The sequence below is a fragment of the Schistocerca serialis genome, chromosome 7 (assembly GCF_023864345.2).
Source record: "Schistocerca serialis cubense isolate TAMUIC-IGC-003099 chromosome 7, iqSchSeri2.2, whole genome shotgun sequence".
Lineage (NCBI taxonomy): Eukaryota > Metazoa > Arthropoda > Insecta > Orthoptera > Acrididae > Schistocerca > Schistocerca serialis.
In genome coordinates, this window is record NC_064644.1 from 92621366 (window position 1) to 92637932 (window position 16567).

Below are 16567 nucleotides of genomic sequence, written 5' to 3' on the forward strand. Positions count from 1 at the left end.
ATGAATTTGTGCGACACAATTGGCGAGCATTTGTCGGCGCCTGATCTGCAGTGGAGGGACCCCCGGCCTCCACCAATAGGTGGATCGCCGGACTCGTCCTAAAAGCTCCTGTTGCCAGTCTAACGCCACGGTGGTGCACTGCGTCGACTAAACGCAACGCTGAGGGCGTCGCCGAACCGTGAACTAGACTCGCATAGTCAAGGCGGGATTCAACAAGGGCTCTGTAGAGCTGCAGCAGCGTAGAGCGATCTGCACCACAGATGGTGTTGCTCAGGCAGCAGACGGCATTGAGGTGCTGCCAGCACTCCCGGTTAAGCTAAGATGAGCAAGCCAAGTCAATCTGGCGTCAAAACCCAATCCTAAAAATCGATATAACTCCACTACAGTCAGTGGATTGTTATCAAGGTAAAGTTCTGGTCCTAGATAAACGGTATGACACCCACAGAATTGGACGACGCACGACTTTACGGCTGAAAACTGGAAGCCGTGGGTTAGAGCCCATGGCTGCGCCTTTTGGATGGCTCTCTGTAGCCGCCACACAGGGACACCAGTACTGGAGGAGCAGTAGGAAATGCAAAAGTCTTCTGCATACAGAGAAGGTACGACAGACGGCCCCACTGCTGCTGCTATACCGTTAATGGCCACTAAAAATTGAGACACACTCAGTACTGAGCCCTGTGAGACCCCACTCCCCTGGATCTGGGGGAACTACGGGAGGCACCAACTTGGACACGGAAAACACGGAGCGACAGGAAGTTTTGGATAAAAATCGGGAGCATGTCCCGGAGACCCTCCTCATATAACGTGGCAAGGCTATGATGTCGTCAGGTCGTGTCGTAAGCTTTTCTTAAATCCAAAAAGACGGCAATCAGGTGTTTGCGTCTGGAAAAGGCTGTTCGGACGGCAGACTCGAGGGCACTAGGTCATCAGCCCTGGCTGAAACCGCCCTGACATGGAGCCAGTAGGCCCTGTAACTCCAGGAGCCAACACAACCGCCGACTCACCATACGTTCTAGCAGCTTACAAAGAACATTGGTTAGGCTGATGGGCTGACAGCTATCCACATCAAGCGGGTTTTTACTAGGTTTGAGCACTGGAACGATTGTGCTCTCCCACCATGCCAACGGGAATACGCCTTCGCTCCAGATGCTGTTGAAGATGACGAGGATATATCACTGGTAGTCCGACGAGAGATGTTTAGTCATCTGAGTGCAAATCCGATCTGGCCCAGCAGCGTTGTCGGGGCAATGTGCAAGGACGCTGAGGAGTAAATGTAGCGTTATATGGTTCACTGTGGCGTACAGTGAACGAGATGAGTTTCCCTTCCATAAGCCGATTGATGGTACGGAAGGCGGGGAGGAGGGGGGGGGGGGGGGGGGTAATTCTCCAATGCAAAGGACCAAACATACTGCTCAGCAAAGCGCTAGGAAATTGTGTTTGCGTCGGTAGATTCACTCCACTGGTATAAACGGAAGATGAATTATATGTAAAACCAAATTCAAGCAAAATGAGCAACAGAAATAATGAATGCAATAGGGATAGGAAGAAAAATGAGAGCACATGAAAAAGGTAATACAATGATAAAAATAGAGAAATACATTTAAACCAATTAACTGAATAAAAATAATGATCAAAGTCTTTTTGACAAATACTTAAAAATAAAAATTTTGAAGTACCTGCTGAGATTCGAACTCACAACTTTTTGCAACAGGACTGTCGGCGTTACAGAACGTAACCATCCTGTAAAATACTCCTTTCTTGAAGCTGAGGAGCGTCATGCTAAATACTGAAATCTTTCTTCGTCCATAACTCGCATAATAGGCCCTACCAGGGTGAATGGTTGTAGGGTGTGATACCCAGGACCTAAACCTGTGGTGCACAGGTCCACTGCAGTGGACAACTTAATGCTTAATGGTGGCTTCTTTGACCTTGTCAAACAGCGCTGAAGCTGCAAATGTACGCAGTCCCCCCCCCCCCCCCTCCCGCCCTTTCGCCAGCGGACACTCCTTGCTGGTGCTGTGCACTGTGTGCATTTGCAACGTCAGGACTGGTTGAAATCGCCAAAGAACGACCATTACCAGCTGTCCACTGCATTGGACATGTACATCACAGTGATCAAATGGCTCTGAGCACTGTGGGACTTAACTTCTGAGGTCATCAGTCCCCTAGAACTTAGAGCTACTTAAACCTAACTAACCTAAGGACATCACACACATCCATGCTCGAGGCAGGATTCGAACCTGCGACCGTAGCGGTCGCGCAGTTCCAGACTGAAGCGCCTAGAACCGCTCGGCCACACCGGCCGGCACCACAGTGTTAACCTAGATCGTCGTATAGATGGTTTTAAAGAGTCGAGCCCCAACGCTGTGAACTTTTCTGTGGACGTTTCCTTGTCGAACTATTTACCGTCCGAATTCCCTGGACAGAAGGAGCGCCGCGCGGAGTAGCCGCGCGGAGTAACCGCGCGGTCTGTGGCGCCTTAGAACGGTTCACTCGACTCACCCTTGTCGGAGGTTCGAGTCCTCCCTCGGGCATGGGTGTGTGTCTTGTCCATAGAATAAGTTAGTTTAAACTAGATTAGATAGTGTGTAAGCCTAGGCGCCGATGACCTCAGCAGTTTGGTCCCACAGGAACTTAAACAGAAGGAGCCAGTTTTTGATCTGCGCTCATATCAGGTTGTAAATAAACGAACTGTGTCCTCGCGCTTTCGGAACAGCAGAGCAGCTTCGACGAACAAGACAGAACACCACCATCGCTGTAGGCTGGTAGCAGCTGGTCTGCGCGCGAACTGACCTGGTTGCCGAAGACGCCGATGGAGACGGCGGTGGAGACCTCGTCGGGGCCGAACCAGACGGCGCCGATGCGCGCGGGCAGGCTGAGGATGAAGATCTGCGAGCCGCCGACGATGCTCTGGCCGGCGAAGCCCACCCAGAAGAGGTGGCGGCCCACCGAGAACACCTTCACCCAGGAGCCCAGCGCCGTGCCCAGGATGCCCGCCAGCAGGCACACGCGCAGGCCCTGCCGAACACCACGCGTGCTGTACACACCTCACACCTCGCAAGTGGCTGACTGATTACTACCTGTGCCAATGTCGCGCTGGCCTGCTGCACGAGAATAACGTGAATTATGATGGGACATCTGTAAATTAAACACTATGGAATGGTATCGTAACTACACTAGTGGCCATTAAAATGCTACACCACGAAGATGACGTGCTACAGACGCGAAATTTAACCGACAGGAAGAAGATGCTGTCATATGCAAATGATTAGCTTTTCAGAGCATTCACACAAGATTGCCGCCGGTGGCAACACCTACAACGTGCTGACATGAGCAAAGTTTCCAACCGATTTCTCATACACAAACAGCAGTTCACCGGCGTTGCCTGGTGAAACGTTGTTGTGGTGCATCCTGTAAGGAGGAGAAATGCGTACCACCACGTTTCCGACTTTGATAAAGGTCGGATTGTAGCCTATCGCGATTGCAGTTTATCGTATCGCGACATTGCTGCTCGCGTTGGTCGAGATCCAATGACTGTTAGCAAAATATGGAATCGGTGGGTTCAGGAGGGTAATACGGAACGCCGTGCTGGATCCCAATGGCCTCGTATCGCTAGCAGTCGAGATGACCGGCATCTTATCCGCATGGCTGTAATTGATCGTGCAGCCAGCTCTCGATCCCTGAGTCAACATATGGGGACGTTTGCAAGACAACAACCATCTGCACGAACAGATCGACGACGTTTGCAGCAGCATGGACTATCCCGTCGGAGACCATGGCTGCGGTTACCCTTGACGCTACGTCACAGACAGGAGCGCCTGCGATGGTGTACTCAACGACGAACCTGGGTGCACTAATAGCAAAACGTAATTTTTTCGGATTAATCCAGGTTCTGTTTACAACATCATGACGGTCGCATCCGTGTTTGGCGACATCGCGGTGAACGCACATAGGAAGTGTGCATTAGTCATCGCCATACTGGCGTATCACCCGGCGTAATGGTATGGGGTGCCACTGGTTACACGTCTCTGTCACCTCTTGTTCGCATTGACGGCACTTTGAACAGTGCACGTTACACTTGAGATGTGTTACGACCCGTGACTCTACCCTTTTTTCGATCCCTGTGAAACCCTACATTTCAGCAGGATAATGCACGACTGGAATACTCTCTTTCAAATGCTGAAGGTGGCAGGGGTAAGATATAGGGAGCGAAAGGGTATTTACAACTTGTATAGAAACCAAATGGCAGTTATAAGAGATGAGGGGCATGAAAGGGAAGTAGTGGTTGGGAAGGGAGTGAGACAGGGTTGTAGCCTCTCCCCGATGTTATTCAATCTGTATATTGAGCAAGCAGTGAAGGAAACAAAAGAAAAATTCGGAGTAGGTATTAAAGTCCATGGAGAAGAAATAAAAACTTTGAGGTTCGCCGATGACATTGTAATTCTGTCAGAGACAGCAAAGGACTTGGAAGAGCAGTTGAATGGAATGGATAGTGTCTTGAAGGGAGGATATAAGATGAACATCAACAAAAGCAAAACAAGGATAATGGAATGTAGTCGAATTAATTCGGGTGATGCCGAGGGAATTAGATTAGGAAATGAGGCACTTAAAGTAGTAAAGGAGTTTTGCTATTTGGGGAGCAAAATAACTGATGATGGTCGAAGTAGAGAGGATATAAAATGTAGACTGGCAATGGGAAGGAAAGCGTTTCAGAAGAAGAGAAATTTGTTAACATCGAGTATAGATTTAAGTGTCAGGAAGTCGCTTCTGAAAGTATTTGTATGGAGTGTAGCCATGTATGGAAGTGAAACATGGACGATAAATAGTATAGACAAGACGAGAATAGAAGCTTTCGAAATGTGGTGTTACAGAAGAATGCTGTAGATTAGATGGGTAGATCACATAACTAATGAGGAGGTGTTGAATAGGATTGGGGAGAAGAGAAGTTTGTGGCACAACTTGACTAGAAGAAGGGATCGGTTGGTAGGACATGTTCTGAGGCATCAAGGGATCACCAATTTAGTATTGGAGGGCAGCGTGGAGGGTAAAAATCGTAGAGGTAGACCAAGAGATGAATACACCAAGCAGATTCAGAAGGATGTAGGTTGCAGTAGGTACTGGGAGGTGAAGAAGCTTGCGCAGGATAGAGTAGCATGGAGAGCTGCATCAAACCAGTCTCAGGACTGAAGACCACAACAACAACAACAACAACAACAACAACAACAATGCACGACCGCATGTTGCAGGTCCTGTACGGGCCTTTCTGCGTACAGAAAATGTTCGACTGCTGCCCTGGCCAGCACATTACCAGATCTCTCACCAATTGAAAACGTCTGCTCAACAGTGGCCGAGCAACTGGCTCGTCACAATACGCCAGTCACTACTCTTGATGAACTGTGGTATCGTGTTGAAGCTGCATGGGCAGCTGCACCTGTACACGCCATCCAAGCTCTGTTTGACTCAATGCCCAGGCGCATCAATGCCGTTATTACGGCCAGAGGTGGTTGTTCCGGGTACTGATTTCTCAGTATCTATGCACCCAAATTGCGTGAAAATGTAATCACATGTCAGTTCTAGTATAATGTATTTGTCCAATGAATACCTGTTTATCATCTGCATTTCTTCTTGGTGTAGCAATTTTAATGGCCGGTAGTGTATATAACAGCATGAACTAACACCGAAAAATCTCACATGTATGCTAACATTATCACACATTACTGACGCTTAAAAAAAACCGTAACGACGTAGATGGTACTGAGATAAGTAATTTAATATAGGACACATGGGCCGCAAATGTCGGGAAATGTCCCAAACCTCGATGAGCAATGTACAACATGTGACGTCATCACATCCGTAACTCGCCCCAAGTATAGGAGTTGTCTTTATACGAATGCATGCTGTCTGTTCTTTATAGAACAACATGCATTCATATAACTGATACGTCTAGCTGGCCAATGTATCCACATTCTTCAGTGCGGAAGCACAGATACGTCCGACATCCTGTGGGAATCTCTGAGTAGCGAACTTTGAGGAAATGCACAGAGACTGCGGATAGGTGCCGATCGATGGGAATGTAGATCTGCCTTAACTGAGTCGAGAGAGTTCGCGCCGTGTCCAGGATGGCGCAGTGGTTATCGCCCCTGATTAGTAAGCCGGAGATCCCGGGTTCGAATCCCGGTCCGGTACACCCTGTCACTCGTCGCCGCTGATTCGGTGCAATGTCCCGATGCAGCTGACAGAAGTGATTCCCTCCCTTTCGTTTCTTTTCTCGCCCTCTCCACCTTCGGTTTACATGTAAGGAGCTTGCCCGCCCTACCCTCGCCGGTAGGGATCAGTGCTGCACATCACAGGGTGAAAAGTATTTAAACCGACAAACTCTGGGAGGTTGTAGCGGACATCAAAACAAATATTTTTCCCTAATGTCATTTTTTCCTATGAGGAGCATTTAAACCGGTAGAGGAAGATTTCTCTGGCGGCAAATTAATTAAACCAACAAATACTTTTCCATTTTTTATGACCAATAGACAACACATTAACACAACCCAATTTCAGTTACAGTAGATTTTCAAAAATGCCTCAATTGACACGTAAACAAAGGTTACACCGTCGGATCATGTTCTGTCTGACACGGGCAAAAACCCCAGGAGTATCCTGAATTGTTCCTACTGCTGCTACTATCCGGGCAACCAGATCCTCTTCTAATGCAACAGGAGTCGCGCAAACAAGGTTGCGCATCTCTCCCCACACAAAAGAGTAGAGAGAGGACATATCTGGGGATCGAGCAGGCCATGGTACAGGACCACCTTTGCCAATCCATGTTTCTGGGAACCGTCGGTCCAGGAATCGACGCACACCACGACTGAAATGTGACGGCGCCCCGTCATGTTGGGACCACATGTGTGTCTTGTAGGGAGCGGGACGTCTTCCAGCAATTCTGGCAATGCTCTGGCGAGAAAATTGTAATAGTGCCTGCCATTTAATGGCCTAGGTAGCAGATACGGCTCAATTAAACAGTCCCCAACAACACCGACCCACACATTAACGAAGAACCGCACTTGATGAGCGCTAGTAGCTGTGGCATGTGGGTTATCCTTACCCCAAACATGCGAATTGTGCATGTTGAAGACTACATCATGCCCGAACGTTGATTCATCGGTAAACAACGTAGAGGATGGAAATGTAGGATGCATTTCACACTGTTCCAGGTACCACTGCGAAAACTGTGCTCTGGGTGGATAATCAACTGATTCCAGGTTGTGGACACGCTGTAAGTGAAATGGGCGTTACAACTGCTTTCGAAGGACTGTTCTTACATTCGTCTGATTCGTCCCCATGTTACTTGCAATTGCACGAGTGCTGATTGAAGGATCCCACTCCACATGCTGCAAGGCAGCTTCCTCAAATTGCAGCGTTCTTAAAGTGCGACGGCGTCCCTGTCCAGATAATCTGCTAAATGACCCGGTCTCACGCAGACGTTGGTACAGCAGCAAAGGTTGTATGATGCGGGATACGGCGATTACGATATTATTGTTGATAAACCCGTTGTGCAGCTCGTCCGTTGTGGTGCGCTGCGTAGTGCGCACCAACCACATCAGTTTACTCACTCCAGGTGTATCGCTCCATTAGTAAACAGAGACAATGCACTGCTACACTGGTGGACAGCAGTTGCCTACAACTGAAGAGCGTAATACGCACTCCACTGGTTTAAATAATCCTCATAGGAAAAAATGACATTAGGGAAAAATATTTGTTTTTATGTCCCCTACAACCCCCCAGAGTTTGTCGGTTTAAATACTTTTCACCCTGTAGGTTACTCTGTTTTCCTTCTTCCACTTTGCGATGTCATACGCCAGTGCTTGCAGCAGTGGCAGTACAAGACTACGATGATTCCGTTTACATTTAATGAGCCTGCAGACACGCATCTCTTAGGGTTCACCTAATTCCAATGCGCTTCCAGCAATACGTATTTACACACAGATTTTCCCCACAGCGTGTTTTACCTTCTTACGTATTGTCTGCCACTGTGGCTAGTCGAATGAGTGAAACAGGGATCCTGTGCTTAAGTACACACTGTCAGCAAAAAACTGTATTGAGGGATGATAACACAGTAATCAGGCACGCTGTGTTCTGAAATCAAGGTTAATTGTCAGAGAAGATCTAACGTATGAAATTATTTATGCTTTGTCGCTATTTGTTTTATGGGTTTTTAAGTTATCATGTTCTATAAATAAGTATAGTACCTTAAAACCGTGTTTTTGTTTCGAGTATTGAAACATGAAACTCAAAAATGGTTCAAATGGCTCTGAGCACTATGGGACTTAACATCTATGGTCATCAGTCCTCTGGAACTTAGAACTACTTAAACCTAACTAACCTAAGAACATCACACAGCACCCAGTCATCACGAGGCAGAGAAAATCCCTGACCCCGCCGGGAATCGAACCCGGGCGCGGGAAGCGAGATCGCTACCGCACGACCACGAGCTGCGGACAAACATGAAACTCACCGCAGCTTTTCCACTCATACTCTACGTTATTCAAGATGTTACCGTCGCATGTGAACGTTTGTCATTAATTTCACCTTTCCAGAACCGGCCACTGAGATCGATCGGTTCTAGGCGCTTCTGTCCGGAACCACATGGTCGCAGGTTCGAATCCTGCCTCGGCCATGGATGTGTGTGATGTCCTAAGGTTTAGGTAGTTCTAAGTCTAGGGGACTGATGACTTCATATGTTAAGTCCCATAGTGCTTGGAGCCATTTGAACCATCACCTTTCTAGGGTCTCTGACATGCCGGTACTGCTGTGCCTCGCCCTTGCGGAAGCTGCTTTGGCGTGAGTGCAGCAGGACCCTGTAACGAGTACACCACAGGTTACGGACCAGTTGGGTGTTTCGCAGTGAACAGTATAGCATGCGTAGAACGGAGAAGGCACGTTAGGGTACCGCAGGGCTAAAGTGCGCAAGTTGTACGTAAGAGATTATGTACTCGTACTGAATTTCGTTCATTGGTTGGTTGGTTAATTTTGGCGGAAGGGACCAAACAGCGACGTCATCGGTCCCATCGGATTTGGAAGGGATGGGGAAGGAAGTCGGCCGTGCTCTTTTAAAAGACCATCCTGGCATTTCCTGAAGCAATTTACGGAAATCACGGAAAACCTAAATCGGAACTGCCGGACACGGGCTTGAGACGTCGACGTCCTGAATGCGAGTCCAGTGTATTAACCACTGCGCCGCCTCGCTCGATATTGAATTTTGTGAATGGTTTCGTGCGCGACAGCAACAGCACCGTAAGTTTACTTTCGTGGTTATGCTCACCGAAGAAGTGACATTTGATGAAGAAGGGATCTTCGACGCCAAAAGTAACATTTACTGACTCGATGCTAATTCAAATCAAATGCACGAGCATGGTCGTCTAGACATATCTTAGGTTATTGTATGGGCTGGAATTTTAGGTAATCAAATAATGGGACTAAATTTTACGGTATGATCTAAATGGACATAATCAGTCTTTTTGAACGGGGTGGAGGGGTGGGGGGGGATTGCCAGAGCTACTTGAAGATTTTCCTCGCGAAGTAAGAGCAAACATTTGGCTTCAGCAGGATGGATCTCCGCCGTAGCGTGCCATCGCAACATATTACTTAAATCAGGTGTATAGAGATAGTTGGATTGGTCGAAGCGGATTAATTCGCTAGCCAGAAAGATCGCCAGATTTAAACCCACTACCTTGTTTTTTTTTTGGGGGGGGGGGGAGGGGGGCGGGCCGTATGAAGCAGCTAGTGTACAGCGCTCCAGTACAGTCCCGACTGAGCCTCATAGCTCGCTTAGCTGTTACCGCTGCGGTGATCCAAACTACGGAGGATACCTTCGAGCTCGTGCATGAAGGGATAATAACATGTTTCTATATTGGCATTTGAGCAAACGATGCAAATTAGTAACACGTTTTGTAAATGTGATCTATTATTGACGTATAAATTACTATTATTGTCTTCGCTGTAACGAAGCAACGTCTGTTCTTATTTTGTATTTCTTTCTTTTTGTCAGTTCTTTTCTGTTTGCAAATTTTATTTTGTAAAGACAACGTATTCCAAAGTAAGAACAGTCTTGGCTGCGAAATTATTTAATATCAATGATGCGTTTCACCCTTTTAGGACATCAGTGTGTGTGTGTGTGTGTGTGTGTGTGTGTGTGTGTGTGTGTGTGTGTGTGGAAAGTAGATGGATATATAACCCATCCGTCACGAAGCCATATAAAATGGAAAACAGACGCAACAGTAACTGTATATGTTATCCATCCGTCATAAACACACAAACCGCAAGATGGATCTTTTTTTGTACTACAATGGAGGAGTCACCTGATGTGCTGAAAGTCCACACTGCATGTTAATCGTTTCTATGATGATGTATTACATATCCAGTTACTGTGGCGTCCATTTTCCATTTTATATGGATGTTGAGGAATGAGTTACGTAAGCAGCTACTTTTACACAATCTGGTGATGTCCCAAAAGGGTGAAACGCGTCATTGATATTAAGTAATTTCGCGGCCAGAATTGTTTTTATTCTAGAATAATTCGAAACTCGTTGCTGTAGCATCCTGCCACAGTGGAATGGAATAATTTTTAAAGAAAACGTAGGTCATTTACTGATAACGACTCAGTTCGGAAGCTCATTCTCGTTTACTTGTGGCGCAATACGGTAGGTTTTTGTTGTATTGTACTACACTTTGCAATAAACCAGGGGAGGCGGTGAGACCAGTAAAAAAGAAAATGATGTATTTTACTTCAATGTAAAGACATAATTGTCTAACGCAATGGAAAAAAGTACTGCTTGCCAGACACAAGAGTCGAACCCTGAGCCCCAAACGCTAAAGCCGCGCTCGTAGGCCCAGACCCACACCGACGTCAGGACTTGACTTGTCTTGGGTTGGGTTGGATTGAGCAGGTGCAACGGACTGATAGGCTCTACCGCTGCATGTGGAGCGAGGTACGTTATCTGGTGACGACACATATGAAACTTTTGTCACTGATTTCCCGACATTTGCTTCCCAATGTATCTTACATTAATTTATTATCTCAGTTTCATCTATGTCGCTTCGGGGGTTAATGGGGTTGGCTGATTGATTTGGGAGGAGGGGACCAAACAGCGAGGTCATGGGTCCTCGGATTAGGGAATGATGGGGAGGGAAGTCGGCCGTGCTCTTTCAAAGGCACTATCCCGACATTTGCCTGGAGCGATTTAGGGAAATCACGGAAAACGTAAATCAGGATGGCTAAACGCTGGTTTGAACCGTCGTCCTCCCGAATGAGAGTCTAGTGTGGTAACCAGTGCGCCACCTCGCTCGGTAAGTCAATAAGAATCATCTTGTATGTAAGGTGTGTCCAACTGAAAAGAAAATGGCGTCGTATGCGATCCCACGAATATGTCTGCCGAGAGTTGGTATGGTGGTATTTTCCAGTTGCACAAGCAGCTTTAAAGGTTTCTCGGCAACTTCCTCATTTCTGAAGGGTTGTTCTCGCATTTCCTTGCATGATGGACTCTTCCCGATCAGCACAAAGAGCAGTCTTCCAATTTCTTTGCGCCCAAGCATCTTACACAGAATGGGAAGTCTGCGAGAACAGGTGTTTGACTGACCCATCATGGCTCAAATTGTGGCATGTGATGAAACGTGGTGTCACCACATAGACTCTACCTTCAAACGGATGAGCATGAAGGGGCCTCATCAAGGCCCCCCTTGTCCAAAACAGGGGCACTCGGCCTCGGAGTCCGAAAGATGATTCTCGGTTTCTTTTTCCTCTCAGATTGGCTGCCTGGGGGTGCAACAGTTAACGCTGATCAATAACGGGACACATTGACGAGGTTCAAAGAGGACATCAAGAACAAGTGCAGAGGCAAGCAAGCTCTCGAATGTGATAATGCTTTCCCAGGACGATGCTAGCCGACATGCGTCCAAGACGACCCTCGAACTGCTTCAGAAATCTCTATGCCAGGTCCTAGAACATCCTCCTCACAGCCACGTATCTCCCACGTGACTCTCATACCTTCGGCCCCTAAAAACAGTCTCTGAAATGTCAGAGGTTCTCCTGTGACAATGAAGTGTAGGCCAACATGGAAAACTGGAACCGTCAGCAACCTAAGCGTTTCTCCACTGAAACGATGTACTTCCCTCTTACGCACAGGGATCGGCGTTCCATTGTCAATGGCACCTATGTATAGTTGTACTGTCCCACATGAACTGTAATTACAATATTTTTATTAGAATTTCTGTAAATATAACTATAGTCTCCTTTTCATTTCGACACACCTTCTACACATGAACGAAACTCAAACAAGGTTAATGAAATACAGTTAAACTACAACAGATGATTAGATGCCACTTTTAAGCGTTTCTTGTTATAATACCTATCACAGTATAACTTTATATATATATGTGGGGGGAGGGGGGGGGGGTTAAATATTGTGGGCTAGTATGAGACTTTTAATTAACTTATGCCGCGATAACACTCGTACGATATAATATTTTTTAAACACAACGCGCTAATCACCGCCTTCTAATAAATTGTGTGAGCGCTGCTATTTAGAAAAGAAAATATGCGTATTCTTACGCAAACTGTAATTATTAATATGGGTCTCAGGGGCTACTGGTTATTTATGTACCAAGTGTCCCAAAGGTTAACTGAGATATTGCGGAGCTCATTGGGTGTAATGATTTTCAGTATTTCTTGTTCATTATTTGCAAGGCAAAACTGGAGAGAATCTCGTCTGCCGTTAGGCGGCCAAAATGATACCTACTGAGCTCATTCAGTGCTGTGGATTTTAGTAAATGAAATTTATTACTAAGCTTTTTAACTTTGAAATTAATGAAAGATCAAGATTGAGAAGTCTCTCGCATTTACATTTAATATTATGACATGAAATTTTAATTAAATAATACAGTCAGCGTAAGGGCCGACTAAATCCTGCTAGGGGAGATGAGTTCCCTGCACTACGAAGTTCTGTAAAAACTTGGTTAATGAGAATTAATGGTTGCAATCATGAGAGGTGACAACTAAGTCAATAATACACACTTTCTAATAACAATTGTAAGTATATTTTACTAAATTACAACCAAACTTACATTAAATATTATCTAGCGTTACAATTGCGGCCTACTTCTAGACGAAACAAAAACAAGAGAGCTTGTTCAATCAAAGCATTGTCTCTGATCTTCATGGCTATGTTACACAGAGATTATACCTAAAAACTGTGTTTTATTAACTACATCGATATTTGGGTTTTGATAATAACAACTTACGTTCTTTACTATTTGTTATACATCCCGGTGACGTACTTAGTCTTTAGATAATTTATGTTTCACACGTCTCATAGCAAAAACTTCTTTCCCCTTTCTAGAAATGACCATTTATGTGACGTACCGTCACATACTGTGTAAGTGTAGTGACATTAGCGAACGTGTTACTGTCGTGTTAAATGATATAAAATGGCTTGAAAATTGTATTATTCTTTGCTGGTTTTCTTTCATTTTACGCAATATCGAAGTTTCATAAAATTGATCATCCACGTACGAAAAGCATGGATGTTGTCACAGGATACACAAAAAAATGGAGTGTTCTGCGAAAATCCTAGCTTGTGCTTTCACTGGAACGATGCACTGAGGAAGTGAATGAGATCCTCAATGAAGCTCTTCCATGTATCACGTTACATATCCCTTACTGTCCAAATGTTCGTAGATTTACAAAAGGTAAACATTCTACGTTGAACTAGCTGTTCTAGCTTGTCCTGAAAAATTTCGGGAGAACTGCCGTATTTCTGTAACATGCTGGTACGATATTTCGGCGCAGAGTCTTCTGGCCATCTTCAGGTGAATACTGACGAGCCACGCACTGAGCTCCCACTGGCACGTGCGAGGTGTCCTCGTTGGCACTGCGTATGCGTTGCGTTGCCTGAGCATACGCGCTTCTGCTGGAAGTCTGTGCGCTGTTCTGCGCGCCCTCCGCCGTAAAAGCTCGCCTCTTCGATGTCACAACGATTGTCTTCGTGCAGTAAGATAGTAGGGCGACGCCGATTACGCAGAGCACCAAGTTGTTCCTATACTCGGGTCCCATGCAGAAGTTACTTGGAAACCGCCATCTCGATCGGTAAGGAATTCAGACAGTCGTATTTCCACTGATTGATTGATGATTGAGTTCCAAAATTTTGAAACATGGGCCATTATATTTCGTCGAATGCTCAATGTAAGTACTCGTACAGCGTTCATCGGTAGCTGACTTATTTCCTTGGAGAAGGCGACTTTGTCGCTGATGTTCTATAATGCAATCGTGCACAGTGCGTGTCGTTTGCCCTGTATAATATTTTCCGCATTCACAGGGAATCCTGTACACACCAGCTTTGCTTAACTCTAAATCGTCTTTAATAGATCTCAAAAGTGCTGATATTTTGGAAGGAGGTCGAAAGATTACCTTATGTCTTCTTAATATTCTCTCTGTTTTGAAGGCCTCAACATCTTTCTTGGTCTGTCATTTGTACTTCTTTAGAGACTCTGAACTTGTTGATACGGGTGTTCGTTGTTCAGGAGCACACTTTGCAGGTGTCCCAGTTACGTTTTCAGGCTATCGGCATCTGAGATCGAATCGGCATTGTGGGTCAAGCTATATAAAACACCTATCGTTTGTGCAGGATTGTGGCAACTGGCAGACTGTAAATAAAGGCCAGTATGAATGGTATTTCGAAACACTGGATGCCCCATTGTTTCATCGCTCTTACAACGCACAAAGACGTCTAAAAACGGCAAGCAACCATCTCTCTCCGCCTCCACAGTACATTTTATTTTTTCATGTATGGAACTCAGCTGTTGAAGAAACTCTCTGAGACTGTTGACACCATGAGACCAAATTATAGAAGTGTCATCAGCTACCGCCAAAAACTGTTGGTTTCATAATAGCTCAGTCGAGTGCTCGCTCGGCAAATACTTCCATGAGAAAGTTCGCCACTAGGGGAGACAAAGGACTCCCATGGCGACACTGTCAGCCGATTGTTCAAAAAATCTGTTGTTGAATAAAAAGAACGTCGAGGAGAGAGTATGCTTAAACAGCGCGGTAATGAGTCCACCAAAGGCACATTGTAATAAGCAAAACGACGTCAAAACTGACCAACAAATCGCTGCTCTTGAGTTTGAATGACTGGAGTCTGCTGATTAAATCACTCGAATTTCTTATATGATGTGGCCACTTGCCTACAATGGGTTCTCGTAGTAAAGACGCCAAGTATTTGGCGAAATCACAGGGTGGCTACTCCAATATTGCTCACTATATGACGTAAAGATACACCTTTATGGATCTTGGACAGTCCGTACAACCTAGGTGGAACTGAACTATTCTGTCTCAGTCGCTTAATGGAGTCCTTTGCAAGAAAACTTTCGTCTAAAGTTCTACTGTCTTTCGCATCACACGGTTAGTAGGATCCTTATCGATTATGTGATTCGTTGAGTCACACATCAAAGGTTTGATCTTATTAATATAGTCCTCCGGTGGCATAAGCACTGTAGCATTACCCTTATCTGGCTTTAGTACTACCGCATCCACGGCTATTCGTAAGTTATGTTGCTCTTCGATGGTGCGGCTGTCGTCAGGACACGGTAAGATTTCGGACCATTTATTTCTGCTGCCTCTGTTGTAAGACGTCGCACTTCATCTTCGATGGAACTGACAAAATCCTCTAGTGACCGATGTAGAAGCAAAATTAAGACCACTTGCCAATACGTAGTCACGTCATCTGTAGATTTCCTCGTCATGTTGATAACCGATCGTCGAGTAGGAATTTCTTGTAGTACTCGTACCTTTCTAGTGTTGTCAAAGTTTACATAATTTCTTAAGGGCAGAAACCTTACATTGGCAGATAAATGTTACTTATCTTGCTATGGCTGTCCCATGGTCTAGGGTGTCGGCTCCTGTTTATGCTTTCCAATTAATAGGTCCAAGGCTTTTTGTTACAGTAAAAGTCAATGGAATATTGCTGCTTTCTGATACCATCAACATTTATTCATAAATACTTGACACTTTCTTCAACACCACTTGTTAAGTAAATGCACTGTGCAACATTTCAACACAAAGGTCTTGATACTTATATCGATAAATCTCGGAAACAACGAACTATTATGGCGCGTTTGCCTCTAAAATTTCTGTAGGTACATAGCGTCCAGATAATTCTAGAACAGCATGTAGTTGAAATGAATTTTATTATGACTGTCTTAAATGAAATTACTTTTCAAATATACTTTACATTATGTTTTCTGGAAATAATTATTTTATATAAAGATTTATGCGCCTAATAATAATGAAGGTAGCAAACATTGACAACTTCCTGTCTTTGAATAATTGTCGATTGAATTATCGATAGTAAACGTCAGAAAAGTTAAAAATGACAACAATTTTGGTTACATGAATACTAAAGCATAATAATATTAGTTTCACTGTAAAGTGGTTTTTGCCTCATTTGTGATGAACGATTTTCATGGTTCAAGATCGATGTAGTTAAATGGATCGATATGAAGAATAAAATTATATTACCAGAAAAAC

The 16567-nt window shown here is 45.2% G+C and overlaps 1 protein-coding gene across 1 annotated transcript in view; it reads right to left on the bottom strand.

Moving 5' to 3' along the window:
* LOC126412164 (feline leukemia virus subgroup C receptor-related protein 2) overlaps positions 1-16567 on the bottom strand; it is a 755677-nt gene that overhangs the window by 519898 nt on the left and 219212 nt on the right. Inside the window, exon 2 of the mRNA XM_050081631.1 lies at positions 2794-3018. Within this exon, the coding sequence (XP_049937588.1) occupies positions 2794-3018 (225 nt within the window). The remainder of the gene's footprint in view (positions 1-2793; positions 3019-16567) is intronic.